The sequence below is a fragment of the Pristiophorus japonicus genome, chromosome 10 (assembly GCF_044704955.1).
Source record: "Pristiophorus japonicus isolate sPriJap1 chromosome 10, sPriJap1.hap1, whole genome shotgun sequence".
Classification (NCBI taxonomy): Eukaryota; Metazoa; Chordata; class Chondrichthyes; family Pristiophoridae; genus Pristiophorus; species Pristiophorus japonicus.
This window is the reverse complement of record NC_091986.1, coordinates 63,587,528-63,611,460: the sequence shown is the minus strand read 5'-3', so window position 1 is coordinate 63,611,460 and position 23,933 is coordinate 63,587,528. Positions and strand designations below refer to the sequence as shown.

At 46.9% G+C, this 23,933-nt stretch overlaps 1 protein-coding gene across 6 annotated transcripts in view; it reads left to right on the top strand.

The window, feature by feature from the left end:
- Positions 1 to 23,933, top strand: part of LOC139274999 (uncharacterized) — a 209,864-nt gene that overhangs the window by 49,866 nt on the left and 136,065 nt on the right. Inside the window, exon 4 of one of the 6 annotated variants that reach the window (XM_070891830.1) lies at positions 17,966 to 18,021. The exons of 4 other annotated variants lie outside the window; for them this stretch is intronic. In XM_070891830.1, coding sequence (XP_070747931.1) covers positions 17,966 to 18,021 — 56 coding nt within the window. Of the gene's footprint in view, positions 1 to 15,684; positions 17,875 to 17,965; positions 18,022 to 23,933 lie in introns of those variants that run through there. One more of the 6 variants, XM_070891831.1, reaches the window with a different exon arrangement.

The following is a 23,933-nucleotide window of genomic DNA, read 5'->3' as shown; positions in this document are numbered from 1 at the left end:
GTGGGGAGGGGGCCGGCAGAGGAGATTGCAGAGATGCGGAGCAGCAAGGGCCATGGAGGGATTTGTAAACCAGGATGAGAATTTTGAAATCGAGGCATTGCTTAACCGGGACCCAATGTAGGTCAGCGAGCACAGGGGTGATGGGTGAGCGGGATTTGGTGTGAGTAAGGATCTGGGCTGCCGAGTTTTGGATGACCTCAAGCTTACGTTAGGGTACATTGTGGGAGACCAGCCCAGGAGCGTGTTGGAGTCGTCAAGTCTAGAGGTAAGAAAGACATAGCTCAGGGTTTCAGCAGCAGATGAGCTGAAGCAGGGGCGGAGACGGGCAATGTTACAGAGATGGAAATAGGTGGTTTTGGTTATGCTGCAGATATGTGGCCGGAAGCTCATTTCAGGGTTAAATATGACACCTAGATTGCGAACAGTCTAGTTCAGCCTCAGACAGATGCTAGGGAGAGGGGTGGAGTCGGTGACTAGGGAACGCAGATTGTGGCGGGGACCAAAGAAAATGGCTTCGGTCTTCCCAATATTTAATTGGAGAAAATTTCTGCTCATCTCGTACTGGATGTCGGACAAGCTGTCTGACAATTTAGAGACCATGGAGGGGTCGATAGAAATGGTGTTGAAGTATAGAATCATAGAAATTTACGGCACAGGAGGAGGCCATTTGACCCATTGTGTCTGCCAGCCGAAAAAGAGCAATCCAGCCTAATCCTACTTTCCAGCTCTTGGTCTGTAGCCTTGCAGTTTACAGCACTTTAAGTGCATACCCAAGTACTTTTTAATTGTGAAGTGTGTTTCTGCCTCTACCACCCTTTCAGGCAGTGAATTCCAGACCCTCACCACCCTCTGGGTGAAAAATGTTCTCCTCAGCTCTTATCTAATCCTTCTACCAATTACTTTAAATCTATGCCCCTTGGTTATTGACCTCTGCTCGGGGAAATAGGTCCTTCCTATCTACTCTATCTAGACCCCTCATAATTTTAGATACCTCAATTAAGTCTCCCCTCAGCCTCCTCTGTACCAAAGAAAACAGCTCATCCAATCTTCTCTAATAGCTAAAATGCCACTGATTGAGGTGCCTTCAAGTAGAGCTGACTGTCATAGTACATGTGGAAACTGATGCCGTGTTTTCGGATGATGTCGCCAACCGGCAACATAGAGATGAGAAATAGAAGGGGGCCAAGGATAAATCCTTGGGGGACACCATAGGTAACGATGCGGGAGTGGGAAGAGAAGCAATTGCAGGTGATTTTCTAGCTACCATTACATAGATAAGAATGGAACCAGGCAAGTGCAGTCCCACCCAGCTGGATGATGGTGAAGAGGCGTTGGAGGAGGATGAAGTAGTCAACTGTGTCAAAGGTTGCTGACATGTCGAGAAGGACAAGGAGGAATAGTTTACCTTTGTCATAATCACAAAGGATTTGTAACTTTGATGAGAGCCGTTTCGATGCTGTGGCAGGGGCGGAAACCAGATTGAAGGGAATCAAACATGAAGTTCCAGGAAAGGTGGGCATGGATTTGAGAGACCATAAGATGGTCACTAATAAATCCAATAGGGAACTCAGGAGAAACTTCTTTATCCAGAGAGTGGTTAGAATGTGGAACTCGTTCCACAAGCCATAGTTGAAAGCCGTGATTGAGTCTGCCTCCACCACCTTTCAGGCAGTGCACTCCAGATCTTAACTACTCGCTGCGTTAAAAAGCTTTTTCTTATGTAGCATTTGGTTCTTTTGCCAGTCAGTTTAAATCTGTGTCCTTTGATTTTCGGCCCTTCTGCCATTGGGAACAGTTTCTCTCGATCTACTCTGTCCAGACTCCTCATGATTTTGAACACCTCTATCAAATCTCCTTTCACTATTTTCTGGTCTAAGGAGAACAACCCCAGCTTCTCCAGATTATCCACGTAACTGATGTCCCACATCCCTGGAATCATTCTCATCAAATCTTTTCTGCACCCACTCTAAAGCCTTCACATGCATCCTAAAGTGCGGTGCCCAGAATTAGACACACAACTCCAGTTGAGGCCAAACCAGTGTTTTGTACAGATTCATCATAATTTCCACATTTTGTACTCTATACCGTTTATGAACCCCAGGATCTCTTAAGCATTTTTAACTGCTTTCTCAACCTGCCCTGTCACCTTCAACGATTTGAGTACCTATACCCCTAGGTCTCTCTGTTCAAGCACCCCTTTTAGGATTCCGGTGTCCCTGACGACTACGTGTGTGGGAAATGTATCCGCCTCCAGCTCCTGACAGACCGCGTTGCGGAGTTGGAGCTGAGGGTGGATTTACTCTGGAGCATCCACAATGCTGAGAATGACGTGAGTAGCACATGTAGCGAGTTGGTCTTACCGCAGGTGAAGGGTCCACAGCCAGCTAGGGAATGGAAGACCAGCAGGAAGAGCAGTGCAAGGAAGGTAGTGCAGGGGTCCCCCGCGGTCATCCCCCTGCAAAACAGATACACCACTTTGGGTACTGTTGAGGAGGATGACTCATTAGGGGAGGGCAGCAGCAGCCAAGTTCATGGCACCGTGGTTGGCTCTGCTGCACAGAAGGGTGGGAAAAAGAGTGGGAGAGCTATAGTGATAGGGGACTCTATTGTAAGGGGAATAGATAGGAGTTTCTGCGGCCGCAACCGAGACTCCAGGATGGTATGTTGCCTCCCTGGTGCAAGGGTGAAGGATGTCTCGGAGCGGCTGCAGAGCATTCTGGAGAGGGAGGGTGAACAGCCAGTTGTCGTGGTACATGTAGGTACCAACGATATAGGTAAGAAGAGGAAGAGGTCCGACAAGCTGAATTTAGGGAGCTAGGAATTAAATTAAAAAGTAGGACCTCAAAGGTAGTAATCTCTGGATTGCTACCAGTGCCACATCCTAATCAGAGTAGAGGGAGCAGGATAGTTAGAATAAATACGTGGCTTGACCAGTGGTGCAAGAGGGAGGGATTCAAATTCCTGGGACATTGGAACCAGTTCTGGGGGAAGTGGGACCTGTACAAAAGGGACGGTCTGCACTTGGGCAGGACTGGAACTGATGTCCTTGGGGTAACATTTGCTCATGCAGTTCGGGAGTGTTTAAACTAATATGGCAGGGGGATGGGACCCTATGCAGCAAGACAGGGCGAAGTAATATGGAGTCAGAAACAGAAGGTAGAAAGGTAAAAGGCAATGGTGGAAGGCCGAGTAAACAAAGGCAAGAAACAAAAAGGGCCACATTACATCATAATTCTAAAAGGACAAAGGGTGTTTAAAAAAACAAGCCTGAAGGCTTTGTGTCTTAATGCAAGGAGTATCCGTAATAAGGTGGATGAATTAACTGTGCAAATAGATGTTAACGGATATGATGTGATTGGGATTACGGAGACGTGGCTCCAGGATGATCAGGGCTGGGAACTCAACATCCATGGGTATTCAACATTCAGGAAGGATAGAATAAAAGGAAAAGGTGGTGGGGTAGCATTGCTGGTTAAAGAGGAGATTAATGCAGTAGTTAGGAAGAACATTAGCTTGGATGATGTGGAATCTATATGGGTCGAGCTGCAAAAGGGCAAAAAACATTAGTGGGAGTTGTGCACAGACCTCCAAACAGCAGTAGTGATGTTGGGGAGGACATCAAACAGGAAATTAGGGGTGCATGCAATAAAGGTGCAGCAGTTATCATGGGTGACTTTAATATGCATATAAATTGGGCTAACCAAACTGGAAGCAATATGATGGAGGAGGATTTCCTGGAGTGCATAAGGTACGGTTTTCTAGACCAATATGTCGAGGAACCAACTAGGGGGGAGGCCATTTTAGACTGGGTGTTATGTAATGAGAGAGGATAGCAATCTCGTTGTGTGAGGCCCCTTGGGGAAGAGTGACCATAATATGATGGAATTCTACATTAGGATGGAGAATGAAACAGTTAATTCAGAGACCATGGTCCAGAACTTAAAGAAGGGTAACTTTGAAGGTATGAGGCATGAATTGGCTAGGATATATTGGCGAATGATACTTAAGGGGTTGACAGTGGATGGGCAATGGCAGACATTTAGAGACCGCATGGATGAACTACAACAATTGTACATCCCTGTCTGGCGTAAAAATTAAAAAGGGAAGGTGGCTCAACCGTGGCTATCAAGGGAAATCAGGGATAGTATCAAAGCCAAGGAAGTGGCATACAAATTGGCCAGAAATAGCAGTGAACCTGGGGACTGGGAGAAATTTAGAACTCAGCAGAGGAGGACAAAGGGTTTGATTCGGGCAGGGAAAATAGAGTACGAGAGGAAGCTTGCAGGGAACATTAAGACGGACTGCAAAAGTTTCTATAGGTATGTAAAGAGAAAAAGGTTAGTAAAGACAAACGTAGGTCCCCTGCAGTCAGAATCAGGGGAAGTCATAACGGGGAACAAAGAAATGGCAGACCAATTGAACAAGTACTTTGGTTCGGTGTTCACTAAGGAGGATACAAACAACCTTCCGGATATAAAAGGGGTCAGAGGGTCTAGTAAGGGGGAGGAACTGAGGGAAATCCTTATTAGTCGGGAAATTGTGTTGGGGAAATTGATGGGATTGAAGGCCGATAAATCCCCAGGGCTTGATGGACTGCATCCCAGAGTACTTAAGGAGGTGGCCTTGGAAATAGTGGATGCATTGACAGTCATTTTCCAACATTCCATTGACTCTGGATCAGTTCCTATGGAGTGGAGGGTAGCCAATGTAACCCCACTTTTTAAAAAAGGAGGGAGAGAGAAAACAGGGAATTATAGACCGGTCAGCCTGACCTCAGTAGTGGGTAAAATGATGGAATCAATTATTAAGGATGTCATAGCAGTGCATCTGGAAAATGGTGACATGATAGGTCCAAGTCAGCATGGATTTGTGAAAGGGAAATCATGCTTGACAAATCTTCTGGAATTTTTTGAGGATGTTTCCAGTAAAGTGGACAAAGGAGAACCAGTTGATGTGGTATATTTGGACTTTCAGAAGGCTTTCGACAAGGTTCCACACAAGAGATTAATGTGCAAAGTTAAAGCACATGGGATTGGGGGTAGTGTGCTGACGTGGATTGAGAACTGGTTGTCAGACAGGAAGCAAAGAGTAGGAGTAAATGGGTACTTTTCAGAATGGCAGGCAATGACTAGTGGGGTACCGCAAGGTTCTGTGCTGGGGCCCCAGCTGTTTACATTGTACATTAATGATTTAGACGAGGGGATTAAATGCAGTATCTCAAAATTTGCGGATGACACTAAGTTGGGTGGCAGTGTGAGCTGCGAGGAGGATGCTATTAGGCTGCAGAGTGACTTGGATAGGTTAGGTGAGTGGGCAAATGCATGGCAGATGAAGTATAATGTGGATAAATGTGAGGTTATCCACTTTGGTGGTAAAAACAGAGAGACAGACTATTATCTGAATGGTGACAGTTTAGGAAAAGTGGAGGTTCAACGAGACCTGGGTGTCATGGCACTTCAGTCATTGAAGGTTGGCATTCAGGTACAGCAGGCGGTTAATAAAGCAAATGGCATGTTGGCCTTCATAGCGAGGGGATTTGATTACAGGGGCAGGGAGGTGTTGCTACAGTTGTACAGGGCCTTGGTGAGGCCACGCCTGGAGTATTGTGTACAGTTTTGGTCTCCTAACTTAAGGAAGGACATTCTTGCTATTGAGGGAGTGCAGCGAAGGTTCACCAGATTGATTCCTGGGATGGCGGGACTGACATATCAAGAAAGACTGGATCAACTGGGCTTGTAATCACTGGAGTTCAGAAGAATGAGAGGGGACCTCATAGAAACGTTTAAAATTCTGACGGGTTTAGACAGGTTAGATGCAGGAAGAATGTTCCCAATGTTGGGGAAGTCCAGAACCAGGGGTCACAGTCTAAGGATAAGTGGTAAGCCATTTCGGACTGAGATGAGGAGAAACGTCTTCACCCAGAGAGTGGTGAACCTGTGGAATTCTCTACCACAGAAAGTTGTTGAGGCCAATTCACTAAATATATTCAAAAAGGAGTTAGATGTAGTCCTTACGACTAGGGGGGATCAAGGGGTATGGCAGAAAGCAGGAATGGGGTACTGAGGTTGCATGTTCAGCCATGAACTCATTGAATGGCGGTGCAGGCTCGAAGGGCCGAATGGCCTACTCCTGCACCTATTTTCTATGTTTCTATGTTTCTACTCTTTAGTTTATATTTCCTCCTCATTCCACCAAAATATATTATTTCACATTTTTCTGAGTTAAATTTAATCTGCCTGTTTATTTCCTCTTAAAATCTATCACTATCCTCCTCACTGTTCACTATGTTTTGAACTTTTGTGTCATCTACAAATTTTGAGATTGTGCCCTGTACACCCACATCCAAGTCATTAATATATATCAAGAAAGGTAGTGCTCGTAGAACCGACCCCTGGGGAACAGCACTGTGTACCTTCCTCCAGTCTGAAAAACAACCGTTCACCACTACTCTCTCTTTCCTGTCACTTTGCCAATTTTGTATTCCTTCCTGCCACTGTTACTTTTATTCCATGGGCTTCAACTTTGCTGGCAAGCCTATTATGTGGCACTTTGTCCTTTTGGAAATCCGTGTGTACCACTCAACTGAATTGCCCTCATCAACCCCCTCTATTACCTCATCAAAAAACTTGATCAAATTGGTTAAACGTGATTTGGCATCAACAAATCCGTGCTGGCTTTCCTTAATTAATCCACGCTTGTCCAAGTGACTGTTAATTTTGTCTCTGATTATTGTTTCTAAAGCTTCCCCACTACCAAGGTTAAACTGACTCTGGGTTTGTCTTGACATCTTTTTTGAGCAAGGGTGTAACATTTGCAATTCTCCAGTCCTCCGGCACCACCCCCATTTCTAAGGAGGATTGGAAGATTATTCCAATACCTCCGCAATTTCTTCCTTCACGTCCCTCAGTGTCCTAGGATGCATCCCATCTGTTCCTGGTGACTTACCTACTTTAAGTACAGCCAGCCTTTCTAATACCATTTTATCAATTTTTATCCCATCCAGTATCTCCTCTACCTCCTCCTCCATTATGTCTATCGTAACATCTTCTTCCTTGATAAAGACAGATACTCATTTTGCACCTCAGCCATACCTCTGTCCCCATGCAAAGGTCTCCTTTTTGGTCCCTAATTGACCCCACCCCCCATCTTACTGACCGTTTATTATTTATATGCCTATAGAAGACTTTTGGATGACCTTTTATGTTGGCTGCCATTCTATTCTCATACCCTCTTTTTGCCCCCTTACTTTCTTTTTCACTTCTCTGAACTTTCTATATTTAGAATCTTTGAATCCAAGTCCTGGGGTGATGCTGGTGGCACTGATCGTATCAGCCACCTCTGTCCAGGTCTTTCACCTCAAGTAGCTGCACCTTGACTCTGAACACATCATAATTATAAAATCATTGAATTTTACAACACGGAAGGGTACTGACCGTTCGGCCCATTGTATCTATGCTGACCAGAGCAAAACTTGGTAGATAGTATTTGCAGCACAGAAACAGGTCATTCAGGCCAACAGGTCTTTAAAGAGGGAATAGTTCAGGAACATTCCCATTAGGGGGAAAGATAGAGCTACTAAAGTCAGAGTTCCCTGGATGATGAAAAAGATAGACAATAAGATGAAGCAGAAAAAGAGCGCGTATGACAGTTGTCAGGTCGAGAATACATCTAAGAATCAGGCTAAATCCTTATATCTTTGAGAAGCTGGTGTTGTTCTCCTTAGACCAGAAAATAGTGAAAAGAGATTTGATAGAGGTGTTCAAAATAATGAGGAGTCTGGACAGAGTAGATAGAGTAGCTTGGGAGGGGTGAAGTGTTTGATGCTACATCCTCCGAGAGATTATCCTCCGAGATCCAACTGTTCTTCTGCAGAAGCGTCTTACTATTAAGAAGGAAGAGAAAAGGGAGGAGAGTTACAGCTCAACTGTAATGAGATGGATCTCTGTGGAGGTCAAGGAGTGTTCCATATAAGATATGTCAAACAAGCAAAACAAACAGCAGTTCAAGAAGGCGGCAAACTACCACCTTCTCTGGGGCAACTAGGGATGGGACATAGATGCTGGCCTTGCAACAATGCCCATTATCCAAGAATGAATATAAAATACAACTCTGTTACAAATCTAAAAAATTGAAAACTTTATTGTATTGGTTTCAGAAGTAAATTAAAGTATTGGTGCAAATTAAGTACTGCAGGTCTGAAATTCTATGGCCATGGAAACACAAAAGGTGGGCAAGCAGGGATGGAATTTGGAGCGGAATTGGTTACACCAAGTCCCTGCCCCTTTTTCCATCCATGAGAAATTGTTGCGATAGTGTAGGTCGGTTTATTATAATGCCATGCAAATGTGACATCATATGACACATTTCCCACTATTGCTGTCCGAGCAACTCTGGGCACAAGGGATGCCTGAAACACTACTACTGTTCACTGCACGCTTTAAATTGGATGCTTTGGCTAATGTGGATTGTTTTTCACCTATAGGGCCCAAGTTTCCACAAGAAAAAAAACGGGCGCCCCTCCGAGCTGGGCGCCCGTTTTTCGCGCCTAAGACGGCGCCTAAAAAAATCCTCGGTATTCTCCACCGACTTACAGGTCCTGTGGCACTCGGCGCAGCCAGCACGAGCTGTGGGGGGGGCGGAGCCAGGTCCCGGCGCTGAAAACAGTGCCGGGACCTCTGCACAGGCGCGCTACAGTCGGCACACTAGGGGCCCGAAGCACGCAGCCCCTAGCCCTCGCCTAATGGCCTCACTGGGGCTGTGTGAATGAGGCTCCTCCCACGGCCAGCTCCTGCTCCCCGCCCGACCAGACCTGACACTCGCTTCCACCACCCCCAGCCGACCAGACCCGACCTGACACCCGCTCCGCCCCTCCCCCCAGCCGACCAGACCCGACCCGACACCCGCTCCCCCTCCACCCACCCCGACTCGAGACCCGCTCCCCCCCCCCCGACCCGCTCCCCGCCCCGACCCGAGGCTCGCTCCCCCCCCCCGACCCGACCCGATACCCGCTCCCCCCCGACCCGAGACCCGCTCCCCCCCGACCCGAGACCCGCTCCCCCCGACCTGACCCCCGCTCCCCCCCCTGACCCGACACCCGCTCCCCCCCTGACCCGACACCCGCTCCCCCCCCCGACCCGACACCCGCTTCCCCCCCCTCCCCCGACCCGACACCCGCTCCCCCCCGACCCGACACCCGCTCCCCCCCGACCCGACACCCGCTCCCCCTCCGACCCGACACCCGCTCCCCCCCCCCCCCGACTCGACACCCGCTCCCCCCGACGCGACACCCGCTCCCCCTCCGACCCGACACCCGCTTCCCCCCCCGACCCCCGCTCCCCCCCCCGACCCGACCCCCGCTCCTGTTCCCCGACCCCCCCCTCTTCCCCGACCCCCCCCCCTCTTCCCCGACCCCCCCCTCTTCCCCGACCCCCCCCTTCCCCGACCCCCCCCCTCTTCCCCGACCCCTCCCCTCTTCCCCGACCCCCCCCCTCTTCCCCGACCCCCCCCCTCTTCCCCGACCCCCCCCCTCTTCCCCGACCCCCCCCTCTTCCCCGACCCCCCCCTCTTCCCCGACCCCCCCCCTCTTCCCCGACCCCCCCCTCTTCCCCGACCCCCCCCCTCTTCCCCGACCCCCCCCTCTTCCCCGACCCCCCCTCTTCCCCGACCCCCCCCTCTTCCCCGACCCCCCCCCTCTTCCCCGACCCCCCCCTCTTCCCCGACCCCCCCCTCTTCCCCGACCCCCCCCTCTTCCCCGACCCCCCCCTCTTCCCCGACCCCCCCCTCTTCCCCGACCCCCCCCCCTCTTCCCCGACCCCCCCCCCTCTTCCCCGACCCCCCCCCCTCTTCCCCGACCCCCCCCCTCTTCCCCGACCCCCCCCTCTTCCCCGACCCCCCTCTCTTCCCCGACCCCCCCTCTCTTCCCCGACCCCCCCTCTCTTCCCCGACCCCCCCTTCTCTTCTCCCCTCCCTCCCCTCCCTCCCCCTCCCTCCCCTCCCTCCCCCTCACCCCTCCCTCTCCTCTCTCTCCTCTCTCCCCTCCCTCCCCTCTCCTCTCTCTCCTCCCTCCTCTTTCCTCCCTCCCCTCTCCTCTCTCCCCTCCCCTCTCTTCTCTCTCCCCTCCCCTCTCCTCTCTCTCCCCTCCCTCCCCTCTCATCTCTCTCCCCTCTCCTCTCTTCCCCTCTCTCCTCTCCTCTCCCTCCCCTCTCCCCTCTCCCCTCTCCCCTCCCTCTCCTCTCTCTCCTCTCTCCCCTCCCTCTCCTCTCTCTCTCTCTCCCCTCCCTCCCCTCTCCTCTCTCTCCTCCCTCCCCTCTCCTCTCTCTCCTCCCCCCCCTCTCTCTCCTCCCCCCTCTCCTCTCTCCCCTCCCCTCTTCTTCTCTCTCCCCTCCCCTCTCCTCTCTCTCCCCTCCCTCCCCTCTCTCCCCTCCCTCTCCTCTCTCTCCTCTCTCCCCTCCCTCCCCTCCTCCTCTCTCTCCTCCCTCCCCTCTCCTCTCTCTCCTCCCTCCCCTCTCCTCTCTCCCCTCCCCCTCTTCTCTCTCCCCCCTCCCCTCTCTCTCTCCCTCCCTCCCCTCTCATCTCTCTCCCCCTCCTCTCTCTCCCCTCCCTCCCCTCTCATCACTCTCCCCTCTCCTCTCTCTCCCTCTCTCCTCTCTCTCTCTCCCTCTCCTCTCCTCTCCCTCCCCTCTCCTCTCCCTCCCTCCCCTCTCCTCTCCCCTCCTCCCCTCTCCTCTCCCTCCCTCTCCCTCCCCCTCTCTCTCCCTCCCTCTCTCTCCCTCTCCCTCCCTCTCTCCCTCTCCCCTTACTCTCTCTCCCTCCCTCTCTCCCTCTCTCCCTCCCTCTCTCCCCTCTCTCCTCCTCCTCTCTCTCCTCCTCCCCTCTCTCGCTCAGCGGCACGAACAGCTGCAGAATTCTCCCTGACTGAAGCACTTTCACACAGGTAGGAAGATGGTTTATTTAATCTTTTCTTGGCTTATAAATGTTTATTGAGGTTGGATTTATTTGTATAATATTTGTAGAAGTATAAATAAGGATTTATTGTCGAATTTAATGAGTTCCCTTCCCCCCACCTCGTTCTGGACGCCTAATTTGTAACCTGTGCCTGATTTTTTAATGTGTAGAACAGGTTTTTTCAGTTCTACAAAAATCTTCACTGGCGCCATTCTACTTTAGTTTGGAGTACATTTTCACTGTGGAAGCTTTCAAATCAGGCGTCAGTGGCCAGACGCGCCCCCTTTTGAAGAAAAAATTCTGTTCTAAACTAGAACTGTTCTACCAAACTAGAACTGTTCTACCTGACTTGAACTGCAGAAAAAAAAATGTGGAGAATTGCGATTTCTAAAACAGTCCGTTCTCCACCAGTTGCTCCTAAAAATCAGGCGCGAATCATGTGGAAACTTGGGGCCCATAGAAACTAGTCTACTGTGAACATAAATACATTGTAAGAAGGCCTGCATTATAATGCTGACGACAGAATGAAATCTTGTGCTTAGTTAGAGAAACAAATAAGCTCTCAGCATAATATGGTAGGGGTAAGGAAAGCACATGACTAATATCAATATGTCGCCAGACACTTTAAAAAGATGTGGTAAATTTTCACATTCACCATGAGCTGTAATCTAGTTGAAGAGATTGAACGCACCCAATTTTCATTCCTTTGATTTCACACTGCCCATACTATGAAGATGCTAATTTATTCCAGTATCTTTGTGGATTCCCTCATTTTGGATATGACCTATTTAGTCATATATGGAAGTTGAACGACATTGAAAGAATGAGGAACATGTTTCGTAGGCAGGTAATTTAATACTGCTTATTGAAGAGTCTTTAGTATTTGAATGGAAGCCTTTTTCACCAGCCACATCCATGTTATTTGGCCTCATTCTATCCCTTTTGGATACATATGTTTGGACAACATTTTTGTTAACATGATTCTTGAATACAGCATGTGTGAGTTTCTTCTGCGAAATGAGTTGATGAGTATAGGAAGGATTAAGGGATTTATGTGTTTTATGGAATTTGTAGCAAAGGGTTTCAATGAGCAGCATTATCATATCGCTGATTTTAATTGTCTCAATGATTGGGTCACATGAAGAATGTGATGTCCGGAATTTGCGGTGTGTAATAACGGCGAGCTAACTCCTCTCTCCCCCCGCCCCTCCCCACCCGCCGCCACCCCGCACCCACCTCACCCACCCCGCACCCCCACCTCACCCACCCCACCCCTCTTCCTCCCTTCCCCCACCCCACCCCTCCTCCTCCCCTCTCCCACCCCTCCTCCTCCCCTCTCCCACCCCTCCTCCTCCTCCCCTCTCACACCTCACCCACCCCACTCCTCCTCCTCCTCCTCCTCCCTCCCCCACCCCACCCCTCCTCCTCCTCCTCCCCACCCCTCCCCTCCTCCTCCCACCCCCACCCCACCACTCCTCCTTCCCCACCTCACCTCTCCCTCCTCACCTCTCCCTCCTCCTCCCCCACCTTACCTCTCCCCCCCCCCCACCTTACCCTCCCCCCCCCCCACCTTACCTCTCCCCCCCCCCCCACCTTACCTCTCCCCCCCCCCCACCTTACCTCTCCCCCCACCTTACCTCTCCCCCCACCTTACCTCTCCCCCCCACCTTACCTCTCCCCCCCACCTTACCTCTCCCCCCCACCTTACCTCTCCCCCCCACCTTACCTCTCCCCCCCACCTTACCTCTCCCCCCCACCTTACCTCTCCCCCCACCTTACCTCTCCCCCCACCTTACCTCTCCCCCCACCTTACCTCTCCCCCCACCTTAACTCTCCCTCCTCCTCACCTCTCCCTCCTCCTCCACCACCTCACCTCTCCCTCCTCCTCCCCCACCTCACCTCTCTCTCCTCCCCCCTACCTCACCCACCCCACCCCACCTCACCTCACCTCACCTCTCTCCCCTCCTCCTCCCCTCCCCCACCCCTCCTCCTCCTCTCCCCTCCCCCACCTCACCTCTCTCTCCTCATCCTCCACCTCACCTCTCTCTCCTCCCCCGCCGCACGCGCCTCCCACGCACACATCCCTCCCTCCCTCCCACACACGCATTCGCCTTCCTCCCCCCTCACACGTATTCCCCCCTCACACGTATTCCCCCCTCACACGTATTCCCCCCTCACACGTATTTCCCCCCCCACACGTATTTCCCCCCCCACACGTATTTCCCCCCCACACGTGTTTCCCCCCCCACACGTGTTTCCCCCCCACACGTGTTTCCCCCCCACACGTGTTTCCCCCCCCACACGTGTTTCCCCCCCCACACGTGTTTCCCCCCCCACACGTGTTTCCCCCCCCACACGTGTTTCCCCCCCCACACGTATTTCCCCCCCCACACGTATTTCCCCCCCCACACGTATTTCCCCCCCCACACGTATTTCCCCCCCCACACGTATTTCCCCCCCCACACGTATTTCCCCCCCCACACGTATTTCCCCCCCCACACGTATTTCCCCCCCACACGTATTTCCCCCCCCACACGTATTTCCCCCCCCACACGTATTTCCCCCCCCACACGTATTTCCCCCCCCCACACGTATTTCCCCCCCCACACGTATTTCCCCCCCCACACGTATTTCCCCCCCCACACGTATTCCCCCCCCCCACACGTATTCCCCCCCCCACACGTATCCCCACCCACACGTATTCCCCCCCCCCCCCACACTCATGCCCTCCCCCCGACACTCATTTCCCCCCCCCCACACTACATGCATCCCCCCCCCCAACCCCACCCTACGCTGGGTTCTTTAAGTCTGCATTGTTGTCCTTTTCAGCAGAGCTGGGCTGTGTTTTTTTCACTCCAGTGCTGTCCTATGTCGATGCTCCAGGTGCTACTCACTTGTGCTCAGTGAATTATCCAATGCAAGATCCTCGAACTCACTATCCATACCATGTGAAATGTCAATTTCTATGCTGGTACTTAGAGGAACAGTGCCTCTTTAGGAGGGTTCTCTCCATCAGCCTGTGCAGTCAGGTCCTTGGAATTATTCTGTAGGCATTCACATGATCAGCCTCCTCTTTGCAGGCCTGTTGGCTGAGTTGTCGGGACGTGTGCCTGCCATCCAAAGGATCAAGGTCCTTTTTCCTGGACCTGATATGCTCCACTAACATCTTTAGTTGCCGTATCAAGGTGCTGGATTTTGCAGGGAGTCAGCGGGCGCAATCGGTGGTGGAGTCGGTTAGGAAAGTATTTTTTTTCCCCAGTGGGTCCGGACCCCACTATGAACCCGTCGCTACGTGCCTTTCTCAAATTTCAGGTCTGTCGGCGCTGAGCAGACTCAACACTCAGCACCGGGGGAAGCCAATTAAAATTATCAGTGGCTTGTTTACAGCCACTTATCAATGGTTTTTTTCCCAGCTTTTTGGATTTGACAGGTCGCCCACCACTTTCCCTCTGTGCCTAGATCTCGTCTGTGAAGCTGAGGCGGGAGATCAATGGTCATTAAATTAACTGATGGGTTGTCAGATTCAAATGTCAAGTCAAAGCTCCCAGCTGATCGAAATAACCACTACCTTCTCCAAACTGCATATCCATTACAGATTCAGGTTTACACAAGTCTCCATCCAGTCTAACCTCATTACCTCTCCCACCATTTACAGATTGCTTCTGTCATCTCTACTTTACTAACCATCCTTTTCAGAATGGCAGGCAGTGACTAGTGGGGTGCCGCAGGGCTCAGTGCTCGGACCCCAGCTATTTACAATATACATCAATGATTTAGAGGAAGGAATTGAGAGTAATATCTCCAAGTTTGCAGATGACACTAAGCTGGGTGGCAGTGTGAGCTGTGAAGAGGATGCTAAGAGGCTGCAGGGTGACTTGGACAGGTTAGGTTAGTGGCAAATGCATGGCAGATGCAGTATAATGTGGATAAATGTGAGGTTATTCGCTTTGGTGGCAAAAACATGAAGGTAAAATGTTATGTGAATGGCGGCAGATTAGGAAAAGGGAAGATGCAACGAGACCTGAGTGTTATGGTATATCAGTCATTGAAGGTTGGCATGCAGGTACAGCAGGTGGTGAAGAAGGCAAATGGCATGTTGGCCTTCATAGCTAGGGGATTTGACTATAGGAGCAGGGAGGTCTTACTGCAGTTGTACAGGGCCTTGGTGAGGCCTCACCTGGAATATTGTGTTCAGTTTTGGTCTCCTAATCTGAGGAAGGACGTTCTTGTTATTGAGGGAGTGCAGCGAAGGTTCACCAGACTGATTCCCGGGATGGCAGGACTGACATATGAGAAGAGACTGGATCGACTGGGCCTGTATTCACTGGAGTTTAGAAGAATGAGAGGGGATCTCATCGAAACATAAAATTCTGACGGGACTGGACAGGTTAGATGCAGGAAGAATGTTCCCGATGTTGGGGGAGTCTAAAACCAGGGGTCACAGTCTAAGGATAAGGGGTAAGCCATTTACGACCGACCTGAGGAGAAACTTCTTCACTCAGAGAGTTGTTAACCTGTGGCATTCTCTACCGCAGAGAGTTGTTGATGCAAGTTCATTAGAAATATTGAAGAGGGAGTTAGATATGGCCCTTACAGCTAAAGGGATCAAGGGGTATGGAGAGAAAGCAGGAAAGGGGTACGGAGGTGAATGATCAGCCATGATCCTATTGAATGGTGGTGCAGGCTCGAAGGGCCGAATAGCTATTCCTGCACCTATTTTCTATGTTTCTATTCCATCAGCATGGGTGCCCTTGAAACTGTCTCACCTTGGTCCTCATAATCCCACCATGATCAGCTCCAACACCAACAGCACCAGACACACCAGCAGCAAGAACAACAACACCAACCTTCTCCGCAATCAACTGATACAAGGGCATCAACACCAAAGCACATTGCTGCTCGGGAAGCCAGGGATGGTCTCACCCTGGCCAGATTTACTTCACTTGATGCTGTACACCCTGGCTGCCACATGATATGCCAGGTTTGCACCACCCCACACTGACACCATAAAGCATCCCTACAATACCCAAGCCATTCCTTTAGCACTCATAAACATTGCAGGGGGTACTGTTATGTCTCACCATTCACTGCAACACATTAAGCCACTTTCAAAGCTACACACAAATCTTTCCAAGAAGGCAAGTATTGAAACTAAAGATTTCAATGTTTGACACCCACAGTAATAGAAACTTTACATGACTATTGCATAAAACGTCCAAGTGCCTACGCTTGTGTGTTGTTAATTGGTATGATTACACTAGAATGAGGGCGCGTGTGCGGGGTAGCTAGTGAGATGTGGATGTGATAATATAGATAGAGAGGGTCGTATTTACTGAGGCATACGAAAGCATGGGACTTACGCTAAACATCAGTAAGACAAAGGTCGGCCACCAGCCTGTCCTCGCCGCACAGCACTACCCTCCAGTCAACAAGATCTACGGCGTGGCCCTGGACAACTTCCCCTATCTCGGAAGCCTCCTATCAACAAGAGCAGGCATTGACAACGAGACCAGGCCCTCAAAACTGCCACCAAGCTCATGGTCTACAGGGTTGTAGTAATACCCACCCTCCTGTATGGCTCAGAAACATGGACCATGTACAGTAGACACCTCAAGTCACTGGAGAAATACCACCAACGATGTCTCCGCAAGATCCTACAAATCCCCTGGGAGGACAGATGCACCAACGTTAGCATCCTCGTCCAGGCCAACATCCCCAGCATTGAAGCACTGACCACACTTGATCAGCTCCACTGGGCCGCCCACATAGTTCGCATGCCAGACACGAGACTCCCAAAGCAAGCGCTCCACTCTGAATTCTTTCATGGCAAACGAGCCAAAGGAGGGCAGCGGAAACGTTACAAGGACACCCTCAAAGCCTCCCTGATAAAGTGCAACATCCCCACTGACACCTGGCCAAAGACTGCCCGAAGTGAAAGAAGTGCATCCGGGGGGCGCTGAGCACCTCGAGTCTCATTGTTGAGAGCATGCATAAATCAAGCGCAGGCAGCAGAAAGAGCGTGCGGCAAATCTGTCCCACCCACCCCTTCCCTCAACGACTATTTGTCCCACCTGAGACAGAGACTGTGGTTCTCGTATTGGATTGTGCAGCCACCTAAGAACTCATGCTAAAAGTGGAAGCAAGTTTTCCTCTATTCTGAGGGACTGCCTATGATGATGAGAGAGGGATGGGTGGAGGTGAGTAAGGATGTGAAAGAATAGGGTAAGGAAGCTAGAGTGATGAGGATGTGATGAGTCGCGCCCAGCAGGATGAGATTGAGTGCGGCTTTGTTCAAACATTTCGTGATCTACTGAGATCATTGAAACATTTGTGGCGGTGCACCCAGGTTCTCCTGATCACATCCCTGCTTGTGCCTCCTCTGCAATGTGCAACCAGGCTGTGTTGATCTCCTGGGAAGGTCTCTTCCACTCATGAGAAGGGAAGAGGATCTCCGTGTGTACTGTGACTCCCCCCATAAGCCAAGGTTTGTAAAATCGCGGCCATTGGGTGCCCTGGTAGTCAACCTTATGAAAAAAAATTTAAAAATATCATCTCCGAATCAACACCAATGAAAAAAATATACTTACTTTAAAAGGTGCAAGCACGCTTTAAATAAATGTTAGAGCACCAGCTATCCTGCCCTCCCAATCGGTGAGCTGCTCATCAACACTGGAAACCCGTGGGCAGCTTGCCAATTCAAATGAATCTCAACTATGAAAATGGTTAAGTCGTCTCTGGAGACATCAAGCAGGCATCCTGATCACTTCACCCACCCAAAGTCTGCCAAATATGAAAATCATCCCCTGTATTTTCTGTCTTTTCGGTTATCAAATACAGATCTGAAAATGTAACTCCTAGACAGTGAATCATGATTGACAAAATGCTAAATGGTATCATTGTACTTTTAAAATGTATATTTATGAAAAAGAATTGCCTGTATGACAATGTTTTGTTCTTAAAATATATTGATAGAGTACAATTAATTTTTGTGTATTGACTTGTATGTGTTATAAATAAACAGAAAACAACGTAATGTAACAGAAGAGTTTGTCAACTCAGAGTTTGAAGAATCCAAAGGTCTGAATGAAAAATCAGTAAATGAAAATTCCTTTGAGATACCTTTTTGTGATCATCACGGTTGTGATTGCTTCAAGAACACATCTATTCATTCATTTGGTTCAATTGCAAATGAAAAATTAAGTTACAAAAAGTCCAGATCAGCTTCTCAGTATAGTGCTTTAAAAGGTGGGGGAAAAGACTGGCTAGCCTCATCAGACTCTAAGGAAAAATGCTTCAAACAAAATTTGTTCAGAAAGCACACTTCGGTTGGAACAAACACATCTGACCAGTTTTCTTCAGAAGAAATATGGAGAACAACTCCTAGTGTTACATGGACAAGTACTGATGAACAGTGTACTGTTACTAGTAAATCATTGGACAAGAAAATTTCAGGATCATCACGAATTAACACCGCAGTGAAAGAAACTGAATACAGTAGCTATGAGTATGAAAGATATTCTGCATCACCATCGGGATTTAGAAAGGATGAAATAATTATGTCAAAGGTAACACTTGGCGAGAATGCCAAAATGGCAGGCCCACGATTATCAATTCCTGAGTCATCTCTCAGTTACCGTACACAAACCACAAAAAGTTCATACAGTACATTGAGAAAAATACCATATGTTAATGTAGTGAAACTGGTGCCTTACTCTACATTAAAAACCCAGGTTTGTAATCCACTTACTCCAGTGTCTACACTCTGTTTTGAAACCATTTCATCCTGCAGTAGCGATGGTTGTTCCTCTTTTGCTCATTATTCAGACACTCAATGGTCATCTGAAACATCTTGGTCTACAAGTACTAACTTGACTACTTTAACGGGAAACACACATTTCTCTCTATTTGAGACCATTGCTGAAATAGAAACATCAGGTTGGATGTCATCCGCTTGTCCATCATCTCCAACAGGCCAGACCTTGCTTGCCTCAAGAGTGATAATTGACAAAATCAAAAGAGTGCCAGTACAGAATGATTTTATAAACAACAGGTACTGCAATGGTCTTCAAGGAACAGTCTTGCCAGATTCAAACCAGCTTCCTTTGTCTGATATCTACCATTTGGAAGAACATGAAAGGTATGCAAAGGTGAACAATACCAATTTTCATGTTTACCCATGCATTCAAAAAGTTGCTTTTTTGACAAAAGAAAATGTTGAAAAATTTGAGTTACTTCAGCTCAGAAAAAATCTTCATTTTGTTTTACCACCAGTTACTGAAGAGTTGGAAATTGTTAAAAGAAATCAGGGAATGATTGGAAAAATTCGGCAAATGGAAAATTTGCTTTATCAAATGATACCTACTGTTGTTCCAAAATTACCTGAGAACCAGGTTAGAACCCTTGAGCTGAATGCTGCTCAGATGGCATTAGAAAGTCTGTGGGGATTGCCATACATTCAAAGGAAGTCACTTTCAATGATGATGCCTCTACTATCACCTTTACCTCAAAATTCATCTATTGAACTTAAAATGAAGGAAATAAAAACATTCAGCCTTACTGAAAATGAAGTTTATGACTTGGAATTCAATCTGCAAAAGAGGATTGGAACGCAACAATGGAGACCAATATCAGTCAAGGCAGTTAACTCCCCAGATTCTGCTAATGCGACCATAATGAAGTTGGAAGTCTCAACATTCAATGAAAGGCAGGCCACTCGCCTAAAATTAAATTTGGAAAGAAAGATAACTCAAGGCTGCAGAAGTACCCCTCTCGTTCAACAATCTGTTGGAATACAGAAATTGCCAGTCTATGCCCTCAAAGAAGATTCAGTTGAAATTAAAACTGAAGAGGTTGAAACACCACTGCTGTATTATGATCAGGTAGCTCACCTTGAAATGAGACCAACAACTACTGCAACTGAAGTCAAAGTAAAATCCTTTGAAGTTATTATTAAAGAAATTGATATGCCAGTCGGCGTGGACTCAACTTTCATTGATAACAAAACGAGAGACCGTCTTGAATTGCACATTACACAGAAAAACCTCCAACACAACAAGGATTTATCCTCAAATTTTCAGAGATCAACAGAAGTATTCACTTCATCATCGCCTAAATTGATTCCTTCACAGCTAAATCTAATTGATACAGTTGTCACCACCGAATTGCCATTCATAACTGTAGAACATAAAAACATTATAGAAAGAAATGAAAAGAGTAGAATAATAAACAATAAGTGGGGCCTCCCCAGGCTTGTCCAGCAATCTTTAGCTGATTTCATGGTTGCGGCACGACTGCAGTCAGAAAACATTGATCGAAATTATTCAGTGTCCAATAAAACTAATACGCCATATCCTTTTAAAATCATTCCCCGTCAGAAAGAATTGCCTCAGAATGGAAGAGAAAACATGTTTCCATCACAACCTGAAAGAGGTGGTAGGAAAGGAAAAGCAAACAATTTAAGAGAGGCATCTGTTGTTACCAACTTCAAGCCAGAAGACAAAAATAAATTAATTATGTGCTTAACGAAACAATATGTTGAAATTAACGTAGATTGTTTACCAAATCTCGTAATGGAATCGTATAAACATTCCTATTCTCTAGCATCAAATAAACATTTACCAACGTCAATTAGAGTTGGGAAAGGATATAAAAAACCAAGACCACTGTATATACCTTTTATGGAACATGATGCTGTTGATCGTTTGGAGTTAAACTTAAAACAAAAGCTTATTTCAAGTTTGTGGGGATTTCCAACTTCATATGAAAAATCATTGGAAATGATTCCTAAAGCACCACCAATACCTCCACCAATCAAGACATGTACAGCTGAAATAGAGCCTATTGGTATAGAAACAGTTTTCCTTGAAGATAATGTCAGGATCAATCTGGAACGACACATTACGCAGAAAAAACTTCAGCTTAACTGGGGCATACCAACAGAAATTCAGAGATCAAGAGATGCATTCATTCCACCTGCTCCAACATTGATTTATTCCCAGCTAAATCCACAGCCTTATTTGCACGTAGTAGTTGTTCTAACTGAACTGGCATTCAGAAGCGATAAACATAAGAAAATGTTGGAGATCAATATGAAGAAGAAAATCATCAATCATAAAAGGGGTCTCCTTCCCAATGTTGTTCAGAAATCTTTAATTAATTTTATCGATTCTAGTTTAATAAAAGATCCGATTGCACATTCAGACATTCGAAAAGGAAGCAAAACATTGTCCAGTAACACTGATTCTCATAAGGATATATTACAACACACCCAAAAATTGCTATTACGAAAACATAATAGTGGGGAAAAGACTGAACTGAACAAGATAGAATCTCAAGATAAACTAAACATATGCTTGGAAATTAAAATGGATTATCCCCCTGATATAGTAAAGGAGATGTACAAAGTCACATATCCTTTAGAATCAAAGAAAAGCTTACCAAAATTAATTGCACTTGGTAGACGTTATAAGAAATTGCGACCATGTTATATACCTTTTATTGAACAGGATGCAGTAGATCGCTTGGAGCTGAATTTAAAGCACAAACAGATTTCCCAATTCTGGGGACTTGAAACTCTACATGACAAGTCATTAGAGATGATGATTTCTAAGGGACTACCTGTTCCTCCAGCAATCAAGGCAACTGATGCTAAAATAGTGCCTATAGCTGTAAAAACATATTTCATTTCTAATGAAGCCAGGATGATTTTAGAATGGCACATTACAGAGAAAAAACTTCAACACAACTGGAGTTTACCATTACATATTCAAAGATCACAAGAGGCATTCATTCCTTTTGCTCCAAAGCTAGTTGCCTCACAGGTCAACCCGCAGCCTGATTTTGATACAAATATTGTTCCAATTGAGCCTGCATTTCTAGCTGCTGAGAGTAAAAAAAAATTAGAGCTGAATGTAAAGAAACGGATCATAAATCATCGGTGGGGTCTCCCTAAGGTTGTTTATTTGTCATTAGAGAGTTTTATGCCTCATGCTCCATCAGTAAAAAGTATCAAGCCACAATTAGAAATATCAGCAGAAAATGAGGCATTGCTAAATAGTAAGTTTAAAACAGTTTGTTTACAAAACATGTTTGTACAACTCAAGGCAGGAACATTTTCTGCACCACAGTGTGAAGAAGCTATCAAAATCAAGAAAGAAAACAGAAAAGGAATGTTGCCTGTGATTGCTCGCCTAAAATCAGAACATAAAGATCAGTTAAATATGTGTTTAACAAAACAAAGTCTAGAAATAAAACTGGATAATTTGCCAGCAATTGTACAAGAATTCTACCAAAATATATATCCCCCAGCACCAAAAAAAACTTTAGCAAAACTTTTTGCACGTGGTGAAGGTTTTAAAAAAACAAGGCCAGGATATATACCATTTTTTGAACAGGCTGCTATTGATTACTTGGAAATGAACTTGAAGAACAAACACATTTCCCATCTCTGGGGATTTCAAACTCTGCATGAAGAATCAATGGAAATAATGATTTCCAAAGCTCCACCTGTGCTTCCAGCAATCAAAGCAAATAGAGGTCAAATAGAGCCTGTACCCATGGAAACCGCTTTCATTGGTAAGAAAGCCAGAGGTAAATTAGAATGGCATATTACTCAAAAAAAACTTCAGCACAATTGGGGTTTACCATTGTTTTATCAGAAGTCAGTAGAAGCATTCATTCCAGTTGCTCCAAAGTTGGTTCCATCACAGCTCAACACACAAGCTGATTTCATTGTGGTCATTACTCCATGTGAGCTGCCATTTGTAGATGTTGAAATTAATAAAACATTGGAGTTGAATACAAGGAAAAAGATCATCAATCATAGATGGGGTCTTCCGAACTCTATTCAGTCATCTTTAAGAGATTTTATGGCTCCTACACCATCAATGAATGATATAATGCAGTCAGAAATCATGGCAAGAAGGAAATCAAAGGCAAATAACATTGAAATAGGAGAGAATTATAAAACTAGTTATCCACAAAAAACATTTGAACAACCAAAAAGAGAAAAGTTGTCCTCAGCAAAATATGAAAGAGGTAGAAGGAAATCAAAAACAGCCAAATTAGGTGAAATATTTGTTTTTGCTCCTCTCAAACCAGAAGATAAAAATAAAGTAGATGTATGTTTGATAAAGCAATGTCTAGAAATTCGCATGGACTATTTTCCAGATATGGTGAAGGAGTTCTATAAAACCAGTTATCTTCCAGAGTCAAAGAAATCAGTACCAAAGCTTACTGTACCGAGAAATGGATTCAAAAAGCCAAGAGCACTGTATATACCTTTTATTGAACAGGATATTGTTGCTCACTTAGAGCTCAATTTAAAGCACAAACAGATTAACTATCTCTGGGGACTTGAAACTCTGTATGATGAATCAATGGAAATGATGATTCTGAAAGGACCACCTGTGCCCCCAGCAATCAAGGTGATTGGAGCTCAAATAGAGCCTGTAGGTATGGAAATTAATTTATCTGATAATGAAGTTCGAAAAGATCTTGAAAGACACATTACACGGAAGAAACTTCAGCAAAAGTGGGGGTTACCAGTACATATTCAAAGATCACAAAAAGCATTCATTCCACCTGCTCCAAAACTAATACTATCCAAGTTAAATCCCCAGCCTAATTTTGTGATTGTCTTTGCCCCGACTGAGCTGCCATTCCTTCACGAAGAACATAAAAATATACTGGAGTTCAATCTAAAGAAGAGAACTGTCAATCGTAAATGGGGCCTTCCTAAGCTTATTCTGTCGTCTTTGAATAATTTTATGGCTCCTGCTCCATCAATGAAGGATCTCGTGCTACAAACTGAAATAATTAAAGAAACAAACATATTGAGCAACACTCACAGTGAAAAAGAAAACAGTAATGTGTTTCCTGAAGGCACATTTCCACTGCACATTCGAGGAGATTTTTTGTTGCCACAATATGGAAGAGGTAGCAACAGCAAAATATCAAACAAAGTAGCTGTCTTTGCTGGTCTCAAACCA